The 23,612-nt window shown below is 42.5% G+C and overlaps 1 protein-coding gene across 8 annotated transcripts in view; it reads right to left on the minus strand.

Moving 5' to 3' along the window:
- Positions 1–8,445: 8,445 nt before the first annotated feature.
- Positions 8,446–23,612, minus strand: part of AGPAT3 (1-acylglycerol-3-phosphate O-acyltransferase 3) — an 85,626-nt gene continuing 70,459 nt past the window's right edge. For all 8 annotated transcript variants that reach the window (XM_088160430.1, XM_088160426.1, XM_088160427.1 and 5 more), the window contains 7 exons: positions 19,378–19,547; positions 19,008–19,169; positions 17,422–17,575; positions 16,900–17,002; positions 14,438–14,513; positions 12,127–12,325; positions 8,446–11,484 (listed from right to left, as the gene is read on the minus strand). In XM_088160430.1, coding sequence (XP_088016556.1) covers positions 11,396–11,484; positions 12,127–12,325; positions 14,438–14,513; positions 16,900–17,002; positions 17,422–17,575; positions 19,008–19,169; positions 19,378–19,547 — 953 coding nt within the window. In that variant the 3' untranslated portion in view covers positions 8,446–11,395. The remainder of the gene's footprint in view (positions 11,485–12,126; positions 12,326–14,437; positions 14,514–16,899; positions 17,003–17,421; positions 17,576–19,007; positions 19,170–19,377; positions 19,548–23,612) is intronic.

Here is a 23,612-nt window from a genome sequence, read left to right on the forward strand (position 1 = left end):
TCTTGCTCTGACCACCACTGCCCCCCAAAAAATACAGCAACAAATATTTCGAACAGATGCTGCTGCTTAGATCCAGGTCCTGTAGCAGCAAACAAACCTTCACTACTTTTAACCCTGTTAGTGCTTTTCAGCTGTGCCTGAAGACATGAAGGTACTGAGAGCCTTGCCCTGAGCACCAAATTGAAGCTGAGTAAAACCGAGCTTGAACTCTCCTCAGTGAGAAATGAGAACTTCTCAATGAGAACTCACTTCTGTTGAGAAACGAGGTTTCCTCTTGCACGCAGAACAACAAAGTTCTGAGATTTCATTTTTGTAAAGGTGCTGTACAGTTTTGATGGTTTTGTATCTTGAGTGGGAGTGAGTACTGTTTTGTCACAGGTTGCACACCAAGTACAGGACCCTCTACCCTTCTGATGGGTGGAATAGCAAATCTCCTTGTCTAGGAGAGACAGAAGGAAAAATCTGGGTGTACTGATGGGCAACATTTCTGAACCTGCTCTGAAATCTCTGAGAAGCCCAAGGGAATTAAACACTGACTCCCATCAGACTGAAAAGGAAGTCATGTGCCTAATCCTATTAGTGCCTGTAAAATTCCCAGACCTAACATTAGCTCCAGAGGTTACTCCACTGAGAGGTCCCTTTGAGAATAAGCAAAACCCCCATATTGCTTCCGTGCAATTTGTTCTCCCTAACCACGTTATCGCTTTGGAGTTAACAGCAATAATTTATGTTCCATTATGTGCAGTACTTAATTTAGATAGGCCAGCTGCCTTCTTGCATGGCTGCCAGCAAAAGAGTGCACACTCTCAGGAAATAACAAATTTGCAGGTTTCCCTTGCCTGCCTTTCTAATCTTACTGGAGTTCTGGGTCAGGGGTGCTGGGGGGATGTGGTTTCTTTGTTCCCATCTAGCAGGGAACTAACCCTGGTTCCCTCCCCAAAAATACAGAGTTCCAGTCTGCAGCACAGGGTTGTGTCTTGTCCACACCTCACAGCTGAAGAATATTCAAAAGCCCTTTCATAAAAGCATTTCTTAGTAGTTTGAGGTCTTCTCCATCCTTAAATTAATCAGAAAAGAAATATGGGATTTGCTAGGTAAACTCTTATTGTGTTCAGTTAGAGAGTTGTGCACTGAACGTACCTGCTGGCAGGGAGAGGAAGCAGTGCATCCTTCTGGTAGATTATGCCATTATTATCCCAATAAATAATCTGTACTGAAAACTTTAAAATTCTTAAAACAATAAATTAAATCTTAAAAAATCCGAATTCTGCCATATAACTTCGCAAATTATGGGAATTACATGATTATGTGCTAGGTAGAACATGAGAAGAAGAAAGTAACAAAACAGGAAAGAGTTTTGCCTTCCCGTTCAGCATCAATTGTATCTTCCCTATACCTCAGTTTTGTGCAATTGCTTAAAGCTTTTCACAGCTGTGAGAAAGCCAGCTGTGCCTAAAGGAAGTCAGCCTTGTTTGGTCAAACACGACACTTGCAGCAGTTGTGTGAAGAGAGGAGTAACCTCAGAGAGAAGGATTTTTGCCCAGGGAGCCTCAGAGGATCAGCTCAGCTCTGTGGCAGAGTGGACCCTACTTCCATCAACTACAGAGCAGCTTTGCTGCACAGAGGCAAAGGGCAGCAGTCTCCTATCTTTGACAAGGAGCTCTGAGCTGATAGGAAGCAAACAAAAATCAGCATTTTCCTGAAAATACTTGTGGAATTCACATTTCATTGCATCAAAGGTGAGAGATTTGTATGTGTTCCTAAACTGATTAGTTTCTTTCTTCTACTGATCTTCCTTATAAATGTAGCAACTACTAGCACTTAATTACTTGTAACTTCATTGGAGAAGTGAAAAAAAAAAGAGACGTCACAACTAGGCCAGCGCTGAATTTGGCTTTTGCAAGTGTTGCCCGACATCAGCAAGATGAAAAACAAAGGCAGTTCACACCACAAGCCCCAGCAAAGTAAAAGAACCTGTCCTCAGAGTGAGCTGTGCCCTGCACTGCTCCCTGTATCCCATCAGTCACATGCCGTGTCTGCACACAGGCAGTGACCACAGATGGCACAGGGCACCTGCTTTTGGCACTCTGCTTCCTAGCAAATGCCTCGGGAAGCAACGAGCTTTGTCTTTCCAGCACAGAGCAGAAATGCCTGCTCCAGCCCTGTCAGCTCAGGTGTCACAATTCCAGCTCCAGCAGCCTCATCATAGCAGTGCTGTCCCTTTGGCACAAACCTTTATCACAGCAGAATGTAATGATGTTGGCAGTATAGGGGGCTTCTTATATGTGCATGTATCTCATATAATGTATTGATATCATTGATGTTATTTTTGTGGGTGACCCGTAACCCCTACCTAGGGGGAGGGAAGGCTCAGTGGAGATCAGTGAGGGTGATGTGTGTGGGGAATGACTAATGGAGTCATAGAATTTTAAGAGGTTGGAATGGATCTTAAAGATCATCTGGTGCTGGTGATGAACCTCCCACTAGACCAAGTTGCCCAAGGCCCCATCCAACCTTGTTTTGAACACTGCCAGGGATGGGGTTTCCACAACCTTCCTGGACAACCTATGCCAGGGCCTCACTACCCTCACAATGAAGAATTTCTGCCTGTCTAACCTAAATTTCCCTCCTTCCAGTTTGTACCCATCAGTCCTTGTCCTGTGACTCCAGTTCCTGACAGGGTCTTTCTCCAGCTTCCCTGTAGCCCCTTCAGACCCTGGAAGGTGCTCTGAGCTTCCCATACAACCTTCTCTTCTCCAGCTGAACAGCCACAACTTTCCCAATCTGTCTTCAAAGGGGAGGTGCTCCAGTCCTCTTATCAATGTTGTGGCCTCCTCTGGACTTGTTCCAACAATTCCACACCATTCTTATGTTGAGGACACCAGACCTGGACACAGCACTGCAGGTGGGGTCTCACCAGAGCAGAGTAGAGGTGGAGAATCTCCTTGGACCTGCTGCCCATGTTCCTTCTGATGGAGGCCAGGACAGGGTTGGTTTCTGGGCTGTGAGTGCTCACTGCCAGTCCACGTTGAGTTTTTCATCAGCTATCACCCCCAAGTCTTTCTCTGCAGGGCTGCTCTCAATCTCTTCCCCGCCCAACCCGTAGGTGTGTCTGGGATTGCCCCAGCACAGATGCAGGACCTTGTACTTGGCTTTGTTGAACTCCATGAAGTTCCCAGCCCCACCTCTCAGGCCTGCCAAGGTCCCTTGCTGTGTGTGACAGACCACAGCTGTGGCACGGCAAGCTGACTTCAGCTCTGCACAACAGGGACCAGGCGTGGCCTTTGGTTCAGATCAACAGATGCCAACAGCTGCCAACAGCTGAGTGGATCAGCTGGTGGTCTGAATATCTCCCTGACTTATACAAGGAGAGAGGGAATTAAACATTATCCTCTCCACATGTTTGCTAAAAGAGGGATTGCTAAAAGAGCACTGGACTCTGACATATAATATAGGAAGTGATGAAATCCAGGAGAGCATGTCATTAACTCATACCACAGCTATTAACCTTGCATCTACCTACAAAATCCTGTTACACCAAGTTTTGTTTCACAGAGGCACTCTGTCAAGCCTCTCAGGAATGGATTCCAGTTTTAGAAGCATGTAGAAAGTGCATCAGCATGTTCCTCACCCCAAAAGCCCTCTGCCCAACATAGCAGCACTCAGGAGGGTGGCACATCTGAACCATGATCTTGCTCCCAGTGCAGCAGCTGATTGTATCTGGCATGGAGAATATAGCATTGCTTTTATGGAATTCCAGGCTGTTTTCCCAAATACATTAATGCAGCATTGGAAGAAAAAGAGTGGAATTAGTGAGATGAAAGCACATACAGAAAATACCACCACCACAAACACCCTCCAACGGTTAAGTTTGCAACTTAAAAGAGAGGCTGTGTAGAGCTCCTACAGCCTAAAGGTCACTGTGATGTGGACTGCTTAGCACAGAAACAAACCACCTAAGAACATTCCCTGTGCCTTCATCCATGGAGCAAACGTGTTCTTCCATTTCCAGAGCTCCCTTACACAGTGCTGGTTGTCAAACATTGCAGTGTTACACTGCCCCATTGGCCTCCCCTTGCCCATAAACCCCACTGCTCACTGCTTCTTACAGGTGTAGCTGTGATGTCTGACACTGGTTGTGTGATCAAAATTATTGTCCTCTAAAAATGAATTATGGCTCCAAGGAGATCCAGTAGAGGCACTGAGGTAACAAAAGCTGTATTTGTGAGAACTCAAAGTAACACAAGAAGGTTTCTGCTGGCATACTCTTAGAATGGAAGCCCACCCTCTCCACAAAAATAGGTCCTCCCACACAGTGACACACCACGCCACTCACCTGTCATTTTAAGGCAGCTCAGCCCAATCTAGACTATTCAAAGAGGAACAGATATGGGAAGAGAAAACCTACAGGACAAGCCAAGAACCCTGTGCTAGCAGGGTAGCAAAAAGATGACCCAGACATGTGATACTATGACACAAATGTAATTTGCTAAAGGATCACATAGGCTAAAGAAGAGCTGATGGACCAGGGGACAGAGCATGTGTAAAGGTACAGTGTATAATGTTGGTGTACACAGGAAGAAGTGCCTTAATCTTCTAGTGAAAAATAAAAACTTAAAATATGTCCAATTTGACAAATTGGTTTAATCTACAGCATCTCTGCATAGAGCCACCCTACTCTGCTTCAGTCTTAACTTCTTGGATTACACAATTTTGGAGTTACTTTGGAGGATTCTTCAGGAAAGGAAGATACCTCCCTCTCCATTCTGATCTTTTGGAGGAGCCATGCAAAATTTTCTATATTGCTGTTATAAGTGCCTCAGGAGTGAACCATCCCTGTGCAGTTCTCAAGGACTGGCTTTGTGCAGGGAATGCCCATAGGGTTAATCTTGTTCTTGCCTCCCATCCCACAAAATGATCCATCCAGGTTATTGCTGCAGACATGTGGCCCTCACATGGGTCAGTTTGCAGGACTGAGACCAAAAAGTATAAATGGAAATGAAACCAACCAAAGCAAAGAGAAAATAGCCCTTAGTGCATGTTTAGTTACAAAAACCAGAGTGGCAAGTAGTAAAAGGATGCAGATCTCCCAGTTAACATTATGGCCTGCTCAATAAACACTGGAAAAAAAAACCCCAGATGCTGGACAGTCACTCTTTTTCATTCAAGCACAATTAGACGCCCTCTATTCCATTACAGTATGTACAAAATCACATACAGTTAAATAAGCAACTGAAAGCCTGAATGAGATTCTAATATACAGTACTTTCACACAGCCAAAGCTATTTTATTTTACAAGATGCGGCTTTTGCGTTCATCTTTTTTTCTGAAAGCCCAGTAAAAACAGCATCAACCACTTAAGCAAAATTTAAGAGACAACTTACAAAGTAAAATTTGCATAGCACTGTAAATCTGCGTATTTGTTTGGGCACAGTTGTCCATAAAAACTACAGCAGGTGACAGGGTCAGGTTTTCTTAATAGCTTCTTGTTTTTCACCAGATTCAGACACACTTCTTCTGAACGTCATAAAATCAAGTGTAGGAAATAACTGTAAAAATGTACAAAAATATATACACATGCACAGTAAATGCATACCCTGTATAGTTTTATTACTCATTAGATTTGGCTAATAATGATCATCTGGTGACTTATGCTTCCCTCCTAATGAGAGGTTTGCAACACATCAATCAGCTGAAGGAGGGTGGTTTCCTCGGAGAGGAGGTTTTGATTAAAGCTACAGTAGTTGCTGGTGATCTGAGGAGTGAGGGAGGCGCCAGCTGGCAGAGGCGAGTTCAGCATTCAGATGTCACAAAGGACAGCTCGGACACGGCTGAAGCAAAGGGACACAAAGGGACACAGCTTGGCTCTCTGCACAGATGCACATGCACGGAGTAAAGGAGAACCCGCTCATGCCTTGGGGAGTAAAATTTAATTCCTCATTAGGCTCTGCTACTCTTCCTTCCTTCACAAATTGTATTTTAGTAATTAGTAACTCAGTGTGTTTTCCTTAAGAATGCACGCTGGCCACAACGAAAAGAAGTTGTGTAAGACTGAAAATTGGTAGTGGTAGCCCCCACACTAAGGAATACTTCTAATTTAAATTTTAAAAGTGCTATTATATTCTGATTGCTGCTGAAGTGTCTAATTTTAAAAGACATTTTTCTCCTAAAAAGATAAAATGCTGCTTCTGCTAGTGGTTTTTAGAAATAGACTATCTGCACTCAAGTGTTCTCAACAGTGAAAGTGCACAAATAATCTTTCTTTACCGTTTCAAAAACTGTACAGTGGCTGGTAACTACAGGTATAACATTTTAAGAAATACTGGCAGCTTTCTAAAACCCTAGAGAGGCCAAGGATCAAAGAAACACATTTGTCTTAGATGCCAATCCCATGTCTTCCCAATTCTGTAGTATGTAATATATTAATGACTTTTTCTGGTGACTAACACACGTGGCACAGACCCTGTAAAGCTGACTTCCAGAATGTTCTCACTCCAAACCACAGCAGGTAAATAACACAACCAACAGCCTGCAAGCATCTTGCTGCAGAGACAATCAGATAAACCAGCCTTGAAGATAAACAGGGCAGGATGAGAGTCCTTATCTGAAACAAGCCCTTAGGAGGAATTCTGACCCAAATCACATGAACATGGCAAGGATTATTTTCTAAATTGTCATAGGGAGGTCCCATATCCACATTAGAGGCAGAGCTTGCCTCTCACAGAGTTGTCTCTGCTTTACAAAGCTCCTGGTGATCACTCCGTTTTCTCAGAGCAAGAATTTGGCTGGTCCTGTCAGTGCTCCTGCTCCTCCCAGGGATGCACCTTGCAGGGTTCCTTGTGCCTCACAGCTCCCAGCACGGCTTCAAATCCCAGGTCCACTCTGCTCCAGCAACCCTGGAGCCACCTGTTATGATCAGAAGGTTCAGGAATACAGGAACAAGCAGCTGTGACACACTGGGTGGGAGTAATTCAGCATTCCCATCACAAGGATGAGCTTCTTTTTGCAGGCACACAGCAGAACTTGCAGCAGTCATCTCCTGGGAATCAAAACCTTCACACCAGGGAACAGAAGCACATGGCACTCAGGAGATGCTGTGAGCTATCCTGCTGCATCCCATCTTCAAAGGAGATGAAGGAATGGATTCTTCACTTTGATCTGTGTTGGCCTCCAGCATCTGCAATGAAACACTTGGGCGAGGTCTTCTTAGCAAATACTTCTCCAGGATGCCAAAATACATCAGATTGTCTGTCTTCAATCTGAAACCCTCTCTGTAGCATGAAGTCAGCATTATTAAAAGCCTCCAATCTCACATTTCTTCAAAAGGTATATGAAGCAAAACCAGGTTTTGGGGTAGTCCCAAGACAGAAACAGTACTTTCAGCAAATATCCGATGGACAGTGACTCCCTTGCTTTCTCATTATTCCAACTCTTAGTAAAAACCTTGTCCCAACTCCCTTTCACCAGAGGGACCTGTTGCCAGGTAGGGAGGGCCTGAGTGGACAGGCATGGGAAGGTCTTCCTTGCTAGAAGTTTTGCTTCGAAGCAGCAAAGTTGTGTTATCACGAAACCCAAACACAACCCTGTCACTTCAGACCTAGGGCTGTCAGCCAGCGCCAAAATTCAGGAAGAGAAAACCCCAGTCATGTGAGACAACTGCTGTAGGACTGGCTGAACTGGAAAGCTCCGAGTTGCTGCTAAGAGGCTGTAACCAAACCATCTACAGAAGAGACAGATGAACAAATATACAGACATCAGTGATGGAGACAAGAGTACCACGTGGAAGTGAGCAGACACACTCACTTTTCCTGTGAATATCAGGCAATTAGGACACAGGCAGCAGTCAGATTCATTGGTCAGCAATTAAGTGTAGAGCCCTTCGAGATAAGTTAAAGCAGAACAAAGGAACATTGCCCATGCTCTTTGTGCAGGAGACAGATGTTTTGCTCAGTGATGCAAAGTCAATTGCAAGAGCACATTCAGCCCACAATGAGCAAGAGAGAACTGTAATCCTACTGAGCCAAGGCCTCTGGATACCACGTCCTTCTTCAGCATCAGCTCTTTGTGCCTTCCTAACTCAGAGATGCCACATGGCCAGCAGTCCCTGAGTTCTCTCACAGGTTCTCAGATGTAGGTCAACGTGACGTTACTTTGGAACTGCAAATCCCACTTGGAGAGCAGCATCATTGCTGTTGGTGACAATGACAAGTGCTGCCAAGGCCAAGAGCATACATCTATCATCTGTCCACGTTAGCCTGAGAACCATTCCTCTTCAGAGTCAATGCTGAACTCCATGGCAATCAGCTTGCATGTCCATACTGGAAAACTCTCTTTACTCCAAACAAATAAGCAATAAATGAAAATTCTGAAATGTGGAGAGAAAAAACACTCCCATAGTTGTAAGTTTATTAAACCTAGCATGGTTGAAAAGCAAAAGACGAAAAACATGATATATTTTTGTTTATTATTGCTCTTAAAGGGCTTGGTAGTCAAATATACAAGCTATGCTCTATTAAACCAGAAGAAAATAAGATATAAAATCTATGTTCACTTTTCCAATCCAATCCACCTGCTAATCTTCATTAGTAACATTAACTTCAGCTATTTCCAGTCATTTTAATTTATACATACTCTGTGTACGTGTGCGCGCGCGTGTATAAAAACCCCGATTTGAGAGAAAAATTCAAAATGCGATTCGTGTTGGTTTTGTACTGTTTTTGTGCACTGCTGTAGGTTTGTTTTTCAAGTGGTTACTGATATGTCTGTTTAGAAGAGCAAAATTTAAGTATCTGATGATGTATTTATTATATTTTCAAAAAGAAAGCATGACCAATAAGTTATGATAAGAAAATATGACATGTTGATTATTCTCCCCTTGATGTACATGCACTAATCCCATGATCCTGAATAGGGAGTTACATGCACTAAGAGGAGAAAAGGATCCTGTAAAGAGAAAGGCTATTAAATCCTTTCTCCTCTAAGCAGCTCCCCTCTTCTCAGCATTAAGAAGGGATTTATCTTGTGAAATTCTTGTCATGCCCATTAATATACTGCTCAAAATGTAAGTATAAAACATAGTCAATGGTCAGCCTGCTTTGCAAGCCTCTTCTGCTAAGCCAGTACAATTTATATAATACTCAGTATCATCTTCAGGAAGCAAGTATACAGCATTTAAAACATCTTTCTAGGAAGCAAGAATTATACCCATTACTGAATTAATTAAGAAAAAAAATGAAGAAAAAAAAAGAAAGAACCCCCCGCTGTTCTCAGTCCTCTGGTTAAAAACAGGGAAAAGCCAGAGTTAACTTTATCAGCATTTGGATGTCTGACTATATTTGAAGACAAAGTACAAAAACATCCAGCAAGGAAAACAGAGCTATGGCCAGGCTCTGCTCTCCTCAGTTCCCAAAGCATATTTCAAATTCCACTAGCATTTGCAACAGATTTGCAGCCCCTCTCTTAGGGAAGATTTATTGAGGGGACAAAGATGACACACTAACATTGGGATTCTGGGTACAAGGATTCAGTAAGGTGGAATCTAACAGGAGACAGACAGAACTCAGGTCATCCTCCAAATGCTCTTGTTGAAAAGACCACAAATAAAAATCAAATGCATGACAGAACAAGTGATTAATGACCCCAAGTAAAATATTTTTCTAAAGTTACAAAATTGCTCTTCCAGTGTTTGAAAACAGAAAAACCTGTGGGAGAAGAGGTTACATTCCAACAGTTAAGAGTAAATTCAGAAGGAAGGTAAATTATTACTCTTATCTTGGTTACTGGAGCAAAGATGAAAACAACAACCAGTGCTTTGATAAAATCTGCTCTTTACAAAAGTGAGATAAATATTCTAGTGGCAGTTGGGTTAAAGATACAGACCCTGAGGGTTAGCTTCTGCCCCCAGCTGTAGATCTGCAACTCATTTCACCCACTACTGCGAGCAGCCAAACACAGATTGTGACCTTCAGACTTGAACATACAGGTGTAGTTACCATCTGTTTGCAAATGAATCTCCAGCTATGCATACAGCAGCAACCTACAGAAATCTCTGAATGTGCGTTTGTAAAAAAGGAAGAAAAAGAAAGGAGGAAAAGGAGACAGGTACAGACATGATTCTGAGCTCTGATTTTCAGTGAAAAAGACCAAAATGTCAACAAGCAAAACTAAAGATACTTAAAATCCCTGAAGAGACCTTGTACTCTTTCTAATGCTTTAACAGCACAGCTTACCTTGCAAAAAACTTCACAGGAACATCTAAAGCATGACCAAGTCAAAAGAGCAGCACACCTATCCTGACACACACAGGGCAAGGTCCTGGCCCCATCTGAATCCATGTCCACACTCTCATTAGAAGTTCAAGAAATGCCAGCATTCAAAATCTGACTGCTACAGACCTCTCCTTTTCACATTTTGAAAACTATTGTGCTGATTTCTAGTGCTGCCTCTCAGTTTACTGAGAGAGGTTGGCTGAACTGGACTTTGGTAATGAGAGATGCAAACAGAAATAAAAGGAGAATTGAAAAAATTTCCTTCTTTGCACAACTCTAAATCCCATGGTAAACCACTAATTCAAAAAAACCCAAACAAGCCCAAACAGATTGAAAATTATGGAACATGTTTGATGTGACACAGGGGAAACAGCACTCAACACTGAAATAATATTTTGAAATTAAACAGCCTTGAGCAGTTAGTAGAAGATAGGATGAGAATCTTCTCCTATTGGATCTGTTCTATGGGATGTGCTGATGGAGTTTGGACACGCTGCTTCCAAACTCCACTATGCATTCTCCTGCATTACAGATGTCTTAAGATGTTGCCTGAAAATAAAAAATGTCAGTGTAACATACAAACAGGATTTCATGTGTAGCCATGACAACACAGCCAAAATTACTCTAACCCAAGGAACACCTGTCAATTCATTTAAGGAGGGTGTTTTTTCCTGGCTCATTAGTAAGAGAAGTTGGAAATCAATAAACATTAGGTTGGCTTTAGCAAGAGGAAACATTCAATGGCTCCTGTTGTAAAAGTGAGTGTAGTGCTCTTGACAGAAACCAGTGTTTTCAGTCATCTGAAGATACACGTGGCCATGGCCAATGCCCTCTTTTCTCCCCCACCCCAAGTTCCCCAACAAAGCAAGAAAAATCAGTTTCTTCTTCCACCCCACCCCAGATTTTCTCCCACAGCTTGACTACAGTAATCCTTGAAGAGGCAGAAGGTTGGTGCATTCTCTTCAGCTGATGCCTCCAACTTCTTCATTCTTGGCTCAAGTTTTATTCATTAATATTAGTCATCAGTTATTAAGAAAAAGATAGTTTCTAAGTGTTTGTTGTTGTTTTTTAACTGAAGTTAATCGGATACCACAGTCTGGTTACATGTGCTGAGATGCAGCTGTCAGTTATTCCTTTTTCTTGAATTCCTGGTTGCCATAGCTGGAGCCTTTTTCTATTTCAGTTACTCCTATCAGTCTACGAACTCCAAAGGAAGCTTTAAAATACAACAGAGAAATGAGAGGCACATTAAAACCACTCCAAGCATCTAGGAAGTTACATGTAACACCCAAGCAGAACCCAGGTGAGTTAACCCAATCCCCAAGTTAGCAGTGACCAACAGTGCACTGTATGAGGCTGCACAGGGATCACAGGACAAATGACACTCCAAGAGAGGGACAATCCAGATTTAAATATATAATTACTGCTTCTCTCGGTTAACAGGACATATAGCATGAACCCTCCCTCTACTTCCCCTACTTTAATTGTTAGGGATTTTAGGTTGTGGGGGGAAATTTAGTGGTATTTATGTAGTTTTTGTTTGTGGTGGTGGTTTTGTTTGTTTTTAAATTCACAGATAAGTTGTCCAGTTAAAGTATTTTTTCCTTCAGACACCATAATAATGGGCTGCAAGACTCACCTGCTACTACTACAGCTTTTGCTTAAGATATGAAAACAAATTTGCCCGGATTAAAGTTTTGAAACAATAAAAAATGCTGTACAGTAGTTAGACTAATGAGTGAGCTCCAAATATTTTCCTTCAAGCCCCATTCTAATTAATTAATACACAGAACTTATTGGAGGTAAAGGATCCTGTTATGTGTTACACTGGGCTTAGCATCTTCTCTGCTTTTATTACCTGCTCCTACAAGTCCCAGGAATGCAAGGATAAGGAGAGGTGATCCACTTGCAAAAACTCCAAAGCCAAATGTGAAGAGAGGAGAGAGGAGAACTGTGGCCCAAAAAAGAAAGTTTAGGAGAGTCCATGGTCTCCTAGGAGGTTTAAACTGCTTGCCAGGAAATATACCTTCCTGATTATACATCTCTTGCAAAGCATCCTGGGGGAGAGAGAAAAGAAAACAGGTTCATAATGTTTGCACCAAGATTAGTCAGCTCCAGGACAGTATCTGTGATACAAACTCACCAACAGTGCCCAGCATCCACTTCCATCTGCTATCACTTATTTGGGCATTTCTGTGGACCATCCAAGTGACCTTTAAGCCTTTTGAAGGCAATTTTGCCACCATCAAAATCTGAAACCTGATTGCCCTCTCCACGACCATATATCTTCATCTTGCCTGTTAATTGCTTAGGAATTTAGGGCAGCTTCAGGCCAGAGACCAGTTCAGACACTGTCAGCCCTCTTAGCTGGGTGTTTTTCCTTCCTGTTTTTACTTCCAGAAAGGTCAGCATGATTCAGCAAAGCTCAATAGAAAAATGCAGTATGGAGAGCCAGGAGGAGAGGGCAGAGACAGCACCACGCCAGCCCTAATCCCAGCACTGCCACTGAGCCACTGCATCCCAAACTGAGCCACTGCATCCCAAACTGAGCCACTGCATCCCAAACTGAGCCTGCAGAGGTGCAATTCTGGAACACAGCACTCAAAGAAACAAGGTGCCCATCACCTTCCCTCAGTCTGTAAAATTGTTCTTTAAGATTTCCAAGCCATTACCAAGGATGGCTCAAGTCTGGCTTTTCTTGTTTTTTTTTAAAATTTCCCTTACAAAGGGCTGAGAAGTGCAAGGCATTCCTTGCCAATAACAGCCTTTTGAGGACACATTCTCTGTGCAGGAAGAGGATTCCAGTTACAAAATCTCTGTAATAAATGGAATGTGAGGATTCCAGTTGCAAGTATTGCTAACACTGTAAGATCAATATGTGTAATGCCCATGTCCATAAGCAACACCTCCCTGTCAACATCTCACAGCAAAGTTGAGCAGAGGTACAGCCAGCATCAGGAGAGAGGAAATGGTGTCATATTGTACCAGGGGAGGGTTAGATTGGGCATTAGGAAAAAAAAACTTGTGGAAAGGGTTGTAAGAAGGTAAGACTGTCCAGGGAACTGGTGGAGTCATCATCCCTGGAAGTGTTTAAAAAAAAATGGATTTGGCACTTGAGGACAGAGTTTAGTAATGGACATGGTGGTGCTGGGCTGGAAGTTGGACTCTGCTCTTAGAAGCCTTTTTTCAACCTCTTTGGTTCTACAGACCTGCTAAGGGGAGGTGGGGGGAGAAGATGATGAGCTACTGCTCTCTGTAAGATAACCTCTCTCTCCTTAACTGAATCAGAGTTCAGACATTCAAACAAATTAGGTTGAAATAAATATAATAAAACTCAGAACAATTTGCTGCCTACCTAGCTAGAGACTGAGCATAAGCCTAGCAATGCTGCAGCACAGGTCATCAGAGCTGAGGAAAGCCCAGGATACTTAAACTTTCTGTGCTTTGCTGTCTTCCCACAAAGATAAGCAACACAGAAATCAAGATACACTTTTCAAATTCAATAATCCACCACTGAGGGCTGGACAACAATTACAGTTCTCTCCTACTCCCCACAGAAGTGTTAAATCTGTGGTTGAGAAAATAACCATCAAAGCTTAGAAAAAGAAATGACACAAGGAAAAGCTCTGAGGCACCTGAAGGCACACTGGGAATGTGCTCTATCAGTCCCTGGCAGCAGATCCCAGGAACTGTCTGTCCCATGTCACACACCACTGCAGAAGTATTACCAGGAGGCAGAAGGAAAGTGACAGTGGGAGAAAAATGAAAACAAAGAACAATTGCAGCTGAAGCCAGGACCGGCTGTCCCTGACAGACAGTTATCACTCTTCTCAAGTGCCTAAAAACACCCACAGGGAAAATGGAGCTTTTACAAATGCAGGACAGATATCCAAGCACTGAAAAATGTAAAAAGACAGTGGATTGCTATTAGTCTTCTATGGCTCAGGCAAATCTGTGAATTCCATCGTGCTTCCTGGCAATTTGAGACCTCACTACCCAGCCCTTTGCTGCCAAGGGGCTCCTCTGAGCTGCTCCTTCCAGCACTTGGAGGGAGGGCTGCCCAGTTATACATAATATCCTCTCCAACCAGAGCAAGAGTGTGCATTACTCACTGCCTTCATACACTCCCCTGTGCAAGTCCCAAAAGAAAAGAAAGCAAAGCTATTTACCTTTTCCTGGTAAAGCTTATGAAGCCAGTTTGCAGCTTCCTTTTCATCTTGAGGGATATCTTCCAGAGGAAATCTCCTAGTTTAGTAGAGAGATTAAAAAATGGAAAGAAGAAAATAAAAAAAAAGAATGAAGGGAAAATCCAGGTATTTGATTTTATTCCTCTCCTAGGGAAGATCTTCCACTCATTAAAGGGTACAAATCACAGGCAATACTGTCACTGACAGCAAAGATCTTAAACACAGAGAACTGGGACCTAAGAATCTGAGGTTTTAGGCTGGGAATTGGGTGCTATTTAAGACAAAATAAACTGTACAAACTCCTGTCAGTTTCAGAGCACATCAGTAAAATAAGCATTTCCCATTTCCCATTCAAACACTGCTCCTCCTTCACCAGATCCACCACTGCCTGATTGCCAGTGAGCTCAGACTGAGGCACTCGGAGATGGGAAAAGACAAACAAGTGGAAAACCCAAGGATAATTGTTTATTACATTTTGTAACAAAGGTAGTGAAAAACCTGTTTTGGAAGTAATGGGAGAGGCAACTAAGCATTCACTTTATACCATCTCTGAGGAAAACATCTGCAGTGACTGCACTTGTCCCTCTTTGCCCCTGCAGCCCCACAGATGAGGGAGCAGTTCTGGGCGTGTGTGACAATTATGGCCAGTGCCAGCCCTGACCTGCCCTCCCTGAGGACACGGACCTTGTCAGAGCCTCTCTGTAGTGTTAAGAGCCACTCACTCATCCCCCTGCATTTTTATTTTCTGAGACCCTTCCAGCCCAAACCCCTCTGTGATTCTGTGAATATGTTCTAACACATTTCTAATGATTTCTGCATTCCATCAGCCAACTGATCACCAGACCTGGCAGCTTTACTTGCATGAGCTCTAACAAGAGAAAGTGCTCAATTCATATAAATGATGCTCAATAAAAGCTCAGTGGAAAGTCATTTGCTGAAAGCTTTCTGGCGAAGTTGCCGTGGTGCTGCTGTCACCACTAGAGGGGACTCACAGCAATAACATGTGGTGATTTCCTGATTATTTCCTCTGGAGGCAGTCGGGATAAAGACAGGATCCACTGCAGAGCTAAGCTGCTTACCTCTGCCCAGGTAACTACGTCTGCACATACAAAGAACAAGAGCTTATGTGCTTCCTTTCTCTGAGCTACAATAACTCTGTTGGCACAATAAGGACATGTTCCATTTTCAGAAAAAAAACCTGTAAAAATAGTCTCCTTACTCTCATAGTTTTTCCCCACAACAGAGAAAAAGTGTAGAAAAGCACCTTGAGAATATTCATTCCATCCACAAACATATTTTAAATCAAAATTATCTAAGCACAGCCATTTGTAGGGTACAATTAATAATTTTACCTGGCAACATCCTCCTCAACAGAATTTTACAAACCCAAACTTCTTCTAACACTATTGAAAACTACGTTTCTCTTCTTTCCTCCCATTACTCTTCCAATAAATGAAATAAAATTGCACCTCCATTAGAAAAAAGGATATTTAACTGAAGGCTGCCACGGTTCAGTGTATAATTAATAATTATACAGATGTGCATCCATGCACATCCGTGCACTTCAGATCCAGCTAGATATCCCACAGGCACCTGCCATCAGTGTGGAATTACATGTGGAACTGCCTGACCAGCTGTTTTGCTGGCTGGCAAATTGCCTGCTCACTTTCCTCATCAGGAACATGTTTGCCAAGTGTAAATGGTGGAAATGAAATCCCTCGTAAATGAGCAACTCCACCTCTCCATGGACAGCTCCAGAGACATCTTTCCAGCTGAGAGACTAAAATGTTGTGGATGTTGCAGCAACACACAGACCCAAGGCCAGAGGGGAAAGGAAAAAGGCTTCTTTTTAACTTTTGAAAAACAATCATCAACCTCATCACCAGAATACAGCAATGCTTTCCAAAGGATGGGTGAAGCCCCCAGAGAAGCAGAAGCAAACTGTCCAAATAACTGTGGAAAGAATAATCAGATCACGTCTCAGGTCCAAATATAAAAGGGAAAAGAAGAAATTCAACAGGATTGGTAGTTTTTATGATCACAAAGAAGCCTTTGAAGCAGAAGGCAGCAAGGAGAAAGCAAGAAAGAGAACGGGTGTGTGTGTGTGTGTGCATGCAAATGTTTATGTGCTGCATGGGGTTAGGTGTTAGCAGCTACTCTTTGAGGCAAAGGAACAGTGAGGAATGTCAGCAATGTCCCACCTCATTCCTACAATGTGTGAATTTCAGCATTTTTAAATTTCTAATCTGCTGATCAAACCATGGGAATGAGGGAGAGAAACTGGCATGTAAAGGAGCTTTAGACTATTTACTACAAGGGACTACTGAAGCCGAAGGACAAGGAGAAGTGGACTATAGGAAAGAAAATTACCCTCTAAAATCTGAATACACTTCAATGTGGCAAAGTATGCATCTTAGGGCTCACCTCCATCAGTATATTCTCACCTTACACACATATCTGCTTCATATTTCTTTCCATAAAGAATTCCTAATAAAGACGGGTTCTTGTTTCCTCTGAAATTTAGTGTTACATCATACACTGCTGAAACTGTTAAAAAAAAAAAAGAAAACAGGGCTGTTACAGCAGCAGCTCTAGCAAGCACCTTCTGGCATCCTTGCTTGAGACAGCAACAGAGCCTTGTGCAAGCCTTGCATTAATGATGCATCAGAGTCCTTCACTATTTTGTGTTTACACATCACATTTATCTGCACCAGCCCCCTGACACTCCCAGCTCTGTAAAACACCAGATGACTTGATGAACTAAGCAACATAAGAAGGTTTTTAGCATTTTTTAAGACTGGTATGTGACAGTTCTGTGGCAACTTACAAATTACCATCTGACACACTAGATCCTCATTACTGCCAGCTCACTAATTGTAATGAACAGCAGAGCAGACTATGCTGTGCTACACAGAGTGTGCTAAATATAAATAACACATTACAAGTGCTGCAAAGCTTGGCAGTACCTGTTCCCCTGAGACACTGGACAGCAGTGGTGAAACCTTTGGTTCTGGGCAACAGGTGGTATTTCAGTTTAGGCAACCCCTTGGATTCTGCTACTTCCATGCTGATGCGGTGCTTGGTCTCTGTGAAACGAGTTCCTTCACAGTACAGCAGAAACTGTGCAAGACAAAACCAAAAAAACACCCAAAGAGATCTTGAGATATCAAAAGAAGGCCAGCAGTATACTGAAAATTTGTCCAAGATAAACATACACGTGCACACACTTCAATTGTCTAATCTCTTCATCAAGTATTAGGCATAAGCACCAACTGCCAACTCATTTACCATTACCTTTACATTTAAAAATACTGGTACCAAATTTAAGGTGACAAAAAGACAGCCCTAATTGTGGCATTTAGAATGCACAGAAATTAGGAAATTGATCCGCTCGAGTCAATTTTAATCATGATTTCAATTACCCAGCAGAAAGTCTTGATTTAAATAATCAATGCTAACTCCATTCTGCACTTATATTTTCTAATTGTTTTCCCTAGAGACTAGTCCTTGGTTCTCAGTTGTAGAATCATTAAAATGTATAGGTTTGAAGCTCAAGTTCAGTCTTGAGATTTTCTAATTGGTAGGGTTTTTTCTGCTCTTCCCCACACTAATCAGGAAGATATATTCAATATAATTAATATCCATATATTCACCAATTAAGTAGCTTAAAATACAATCTTCCAGATTCTTACTTTTTCTGTCTTAGTAATGGTAGAAAATTACAATGCATTCACAATGTCCTCGTTAAAGCTTAATGTCTCACTATTCATTTTAACAAGCTGTACTGGATAATACTGAAAACTCACTTAAATGCATAAAAAGCCTCTTAATGTTTTATAAGCCAAATAATTGTACATTACATGTGCTGCTATAAAAGCAAAACTGAGAATTCATCAAAACCTTTGCATTCAAAGCTCTAAGAAGGTTAATGGGTTGATTACACCACTGTGCTGCTGCAGTGAAGTCTAACAGCATTGCACACAATGAAACAAAGATGTTTTACTCTTGATTTTAAATAGTGTCAAAATAAAAAGGAAAAACTATAACTGCAGAAGCAGATATAAGCTTGTCATATGTTCTCACAGAGATTTTTGGGAAACCTGTAATTTCACAGATCAATGAACACACAAACAGAAACTTTCTATCAAAATCCATGGTCTGTGCAGTCAAATCCACTCCCTTCTCCAAAAAAGATTTTTGTTTATGTGTCTTTTCAGCCTACCTCAGAAGATGTTATACAGATGGAGTAAGCAAATATAGGCTTTTTAATAGGTAAAAATAAGTCTGGATAAAGTCATCAGTATCACATAAGTCTCATTTATAAGTGATCCACAAGCTTCTGAACTGTTCCCCAAATGACTTCCCTTAACAACAGGCAAACAGCAGTTTTCTACCAGCATATCCCAAAATATCTCCTGAAACAGAGCATGGTTTTTTTTGTGACAGCTCCTGGAAGTGAGCAAACCTTCTCCAGACACACAAAGCCACTGGCACCAGTCTGTCACCGTTTCACTTCCAGCAGCCAGCACCTGAGGAGAGACTCAACACTTACCCACATATATTCAGGATAATCAGACAAACGTTTCAATCCCTCAATAACAGTATCTCTGTCTTCTTCCCATTTCCTTTTGCAGAAAACAATCTCAAGGAAGTACCACGTCCAGCCAATTAGGGGCACATATAGCAGCTCTCTCTTAGCAAGAACTTTGGAACTCTTGGAGAAAAAAACAAAAGCGACAATCCAAAAAAAAAAAAAAAAAAAAAAAAAAAGTCATTTGCTGATTTGTACAACGAGGTCAAACACATTAAAGCTAAGATGATGGAGGTGTATCTGGGAACTCAAATGCAAAGAAACTGTTTGGAGATGTGTTTTAAGCAGAGCAATCACCCTGCAGAGAAGGGAAAGGCCATGGCTCACGTACCCCCAGCACTCCGAAGCGCTCCGTCATCGTCCAGCCGCACAGGAAGTCGATCTCAAAGTTGTGGTTCAGGATGATGATGACATGTTCCTTCCCAAAGGTTTTCACCGTGGCCTCGTCTGAGAACAGGGTGCACTCTGTGCCTGACCACCATTCCAGCAGCATTACCAACTCTGGCAAGGATGATGAAGGAGAGAGGAGTCAGGGGTAGCCCTTACAGAAAGCATTCAGAGTTCCATTCACTGCCCAGCCTCTCCTGACTCCCAGCACTGTCACCTTCCCAAACCCACACATCAGAGATAGAACAAAAGCTTGGAAGGGTACAGACCAAACCACATTAGCATCCCTAAGCTGTATTTAAGGCACCAGGGCAAGTTTTTAACAGCAACATGTCTGGGCATTGCCATTAAAAATGCGAAATTTCACGACCACTGGAAAAAAAGCCCGAAGACTTTTATGCCTGAAAACAGACAGTGGAACTGCTGATTGCTCCAGTAAATGAGCACAGTTCCTCCCAGGTGGGGTACAAATTATGCATAGATGCAGCCTAATGTTTTTACTCCACATGAAACAAGCCTTATGGAGGTAAACAGACCAATAAAGGTCTTTTACAGGGATGCAGTGACATAGATCTTCTGTGATAGATTTTAATATTACAACATATTACAACACAGAGCTCTAATTGTTCTGCATTATGATCATCAACACAGAGTTAAAAACAACAGAGAATTAAGCTGATTTATCAAAATACCTGGGCAAAGACAGGAATGGTAAATTGTGTCTTTCTTTTACTGCAAAAGAATGAGCCTTTTCCCTCCATTTACTCCAACTTTAAAGTATTACAGCAACTCTTATTCCACTCTGAACATTTGTTACCCTTTCTTATTTTCCACCTCCCCTTTTTTCATCATAAACCCCCCTTCCACTTAAATTCAGCATCCACTGACTGTAGTTGCTATGGTTAGCTTATTTCCCTCATTTCAGTACATCGAGGCAGATGGAAGGCATTGCTTGCATCATGGGACAACTATAAAAAGTATGAGAATAGTTCATCCTCCCAGTAGGAAGATTTGCTTCCCTGCAAACCACAGTCACTGGTATTTTCTCATTTCAATGAGACATGGATGAAATAAAAATGTGGTTGCACAAATATGGCAGTTAAAAAGAGTCCAATCCTTCCCACATGACTACACTTGCAGGGTTCCCCCTCTGTTCCCTCTATCAGGCTCTGCCAGGAGGTTTTTCAGCTTCCCATTAGGAGATTCTGGTTTTGCCAAACAAGGCAGCACCTTCCTGCACAAGGGTTCCCGATTAGGGGGATCAGACAAGGTCATCAATCCATACTGCTAAACAAGACTTTGGGATCCAGTCTTGTACCACACCACAGAGAAGGGAAACACAGGATTTAGGTAAATAATGGAGAAAACCAGTCCTGGTCTGCTGAGGGTACAGAGCTCGCCGAGAATGGATTTTTTTTCACTCATGACCACTTACTCACCCACCAGGTTATTCCCTTGTATCATTTTCAGCACTTGCTCATTTGGAGGCACTAGGAAGTTATGCATTTTGCTGGCCAAGAGTGCTTAACCCTGGTCAACTGGAAACATGGCAGAGGAAAGGCAGGATTATCATGTTCCTTCACACCAGATACAGGTTTCTGTCACTGCTTCCCAGCTTTGCATGCTTTGTGTTCACTCACCTTCCTTTCTCTGGTTACCCAGGCCCAGTGAAAGGGGAAAGAGGACAACAAAAGTGTCCTCAGAGCACCTTCCAAGCAGGTGGCCAGGAGAATGGAGCAGTGGCACTCCGAGCAATTGTCCCTTTCCATTGCTGACTACCAAGGAGAAACATCTCTGGTACCTGCTACATTTCCTTATAAAAATTATAATCGCACGGGTGTGTTTCTTCTTCAAAAATCAGGGAGAAAAATCTGCAGAGGCCAGTGTGGATGACTTTCTGCAGAAGATTTCTTTCACCTTTCTCCCTAAAAGAGTGGAGGATTTGCCAGAGTTCATACTGAGAGAGGAGGGTTGACGAGCCAAAGGATTAACAGGAGGAAACAGATTGTCCTTTACAAGTGTGCTGACAAGTGATGTAATTATAACCAGGAGTGGGCTCATTTCCTTTTTTTGGTGTGTGGGTTACAGCTCCTTTGTGTGGCACTGATCCTGCCAATGCTACAGCAAGAACATCCTTCTGAATGAAGGAATGGGAACACTTGCACTGCCCAGGAGAGTTCCTGTAGGGAATCAGCAACACCTGGATGCAACCACGCCCTGTGGCTGGGGTTCCCACACCAAAGCAAGTGCATTTACAGCCTCATAAACCCCCCAGAAACAAAGCAGACAAGGGGCACAGCACATCCCTCAGCTGAAAGTACCAACATTTGAGAGGTTATTTTTGCAACTGGACTAACCCAAACACGCTGCACTCTCCAAAGGTGTGATTCATCTGAAAGGAGCTGACATGGGAGAGCTGCAAGTACAGACTACCTGTCACGAATTTAGGGGTTTATGGTGGGGCCAGAGCCTGAGAGACTTCCTTCCCCAAATGTCTGTCAGGAACATTGGACAGAGCCTTTCTCCCTCCCCTTTGGAAGCTTGGCTTTATGTATTTGAGAGGAGATACAGTAAGAACAGAGCCTGGTTTTCAGTACAGAGCCACAAGTAGGATTTTCTGTGTACCCCTCCCTGCACACTGATCCTCTGACAGCTTCTCTTACAGACCCTCGGCCTAAAACTACAAACAGCTTGGAGAAAGTGAGCAAAATGGAGAAAGTGAACAAAATGCAGCATCCAGAGCAGAACATCAACCTGAAGCTTCCTTCCCAAAAGGCTTCTCCATACTGAACCATATCTCATTATGAATGGCAACACTGGAGCTACTGCATTTACACAGCTTACCTAAATTGCTATAAATCATAATTGAATAGCATATTCTGTCAGCTCTTCCATTACAGGCCACCAGCTCTCTGCAATCCCACATAACATTTACATTAATTTTCACAGTTTAATTTCCCAATGTGTTAATCTGTAGCAGGCTATACACTAGGGGTTATCCTACACAACACAATTATCTACTTAGCTTCTCCAAACCTCTTTGAACAATGGTGTGGGCTATTTCCAGTGCTTACAGGATATAAGACAGCAGCATTTAAAGTGTGATTGTTTCATGCACAATACTAACTAGGGGCTGGCTGAGCCTAAAGCCTTACAGGAGCAAGCAGCTCATATCCTCATAGCAGTAGTTTTCAGCATGAGATCAGATTCTAGATTATTAAAAGCACAAAGAAATTCTTACAAGCAAATTAAAAATAAAAATTCCTGTATGTCCCCACTCTCATCCATCCAAACTCATTTTGAAGTTTCTACTTAGCTCTTCTATTACAATACCTTTTCACAATACCTTCTATTACAATTCCTTTTTCTATTACAATACAATAAATTTTTTGACCATTTGCCTGCTAGTCTATTTAATTTCCTCTCTCCTGTGCTTCTCAGTAGGCAGGACAAAAAGCACAGTAAAGGCAGGCACAACAAGCTTAAAAAGAGATTGAACCAGACACCTCAGAGAGTTTTTGCTGGTGATACTTCACATCGATGATTTACAAAATGTGGGTGCCTGTCAGTGGACTGCTGAACTGTAATTTCAGTGTTCGTTCTGGTGACTCATTTAGCCAAAGTGGGAGTTGGATGCTGAGCTGAGCACTAAGGTAAGTGGCCGTGCATACTGGGAGGGGATGGAGAATGGAAACCGATTAGATGATTCATTGCTGAAACAGAAGGTGACATTTGGGCTAAGGAGCCTTCTAAACACTCCAAACATATTCAGAAATCCAGCCTTCTATTAAGCTCTGTGAGAAGGAGAAGGCATCCATAGGGAGGAAGTTTTGCAAAGCTCTGGAAGAGGAGAACAAAGAAGCTGCACTCAGTGCAGAGCTGACCCATGGGCAGAAGAAGAAACACTGACAAACTGCTCTCAAGAGGAGACCCTGGCCTCAGAGATGGCACTGAAGGGTGCAAGGGGATTCTGAAGTTTGTCACAGTTCTGCAGCCCACACAATGAACTTGGGCTCCTACATGATCAATACTGCTCATATGCTCAGCACCTGAGCCAGTCTCACAACTGTCCCTCAGCACAGGTGCTGGTACTGGATGAAGATGGCATTGAGACACAAATAACAACTCCAATCAGTCCAGATAAGGTTGGAGGTGCAGAGGAGCTTTACTTCCCACTTT

The sequence above is a fragment of the Sturnus vulgaris genome, chromosome 2 (assembly GCF_052056855.1).
Source record: "Sturnus vulgaris isolate bStuVul1 chromosome 2, bStuVul1.hap1, whole genome shotgun sequence".
Lineage (NCBI taxonomy): Eukaryota > Metazoa > Chordata > Aves > Passeriformes > Sturnidae > Sturnus > Sturnus vulgaris.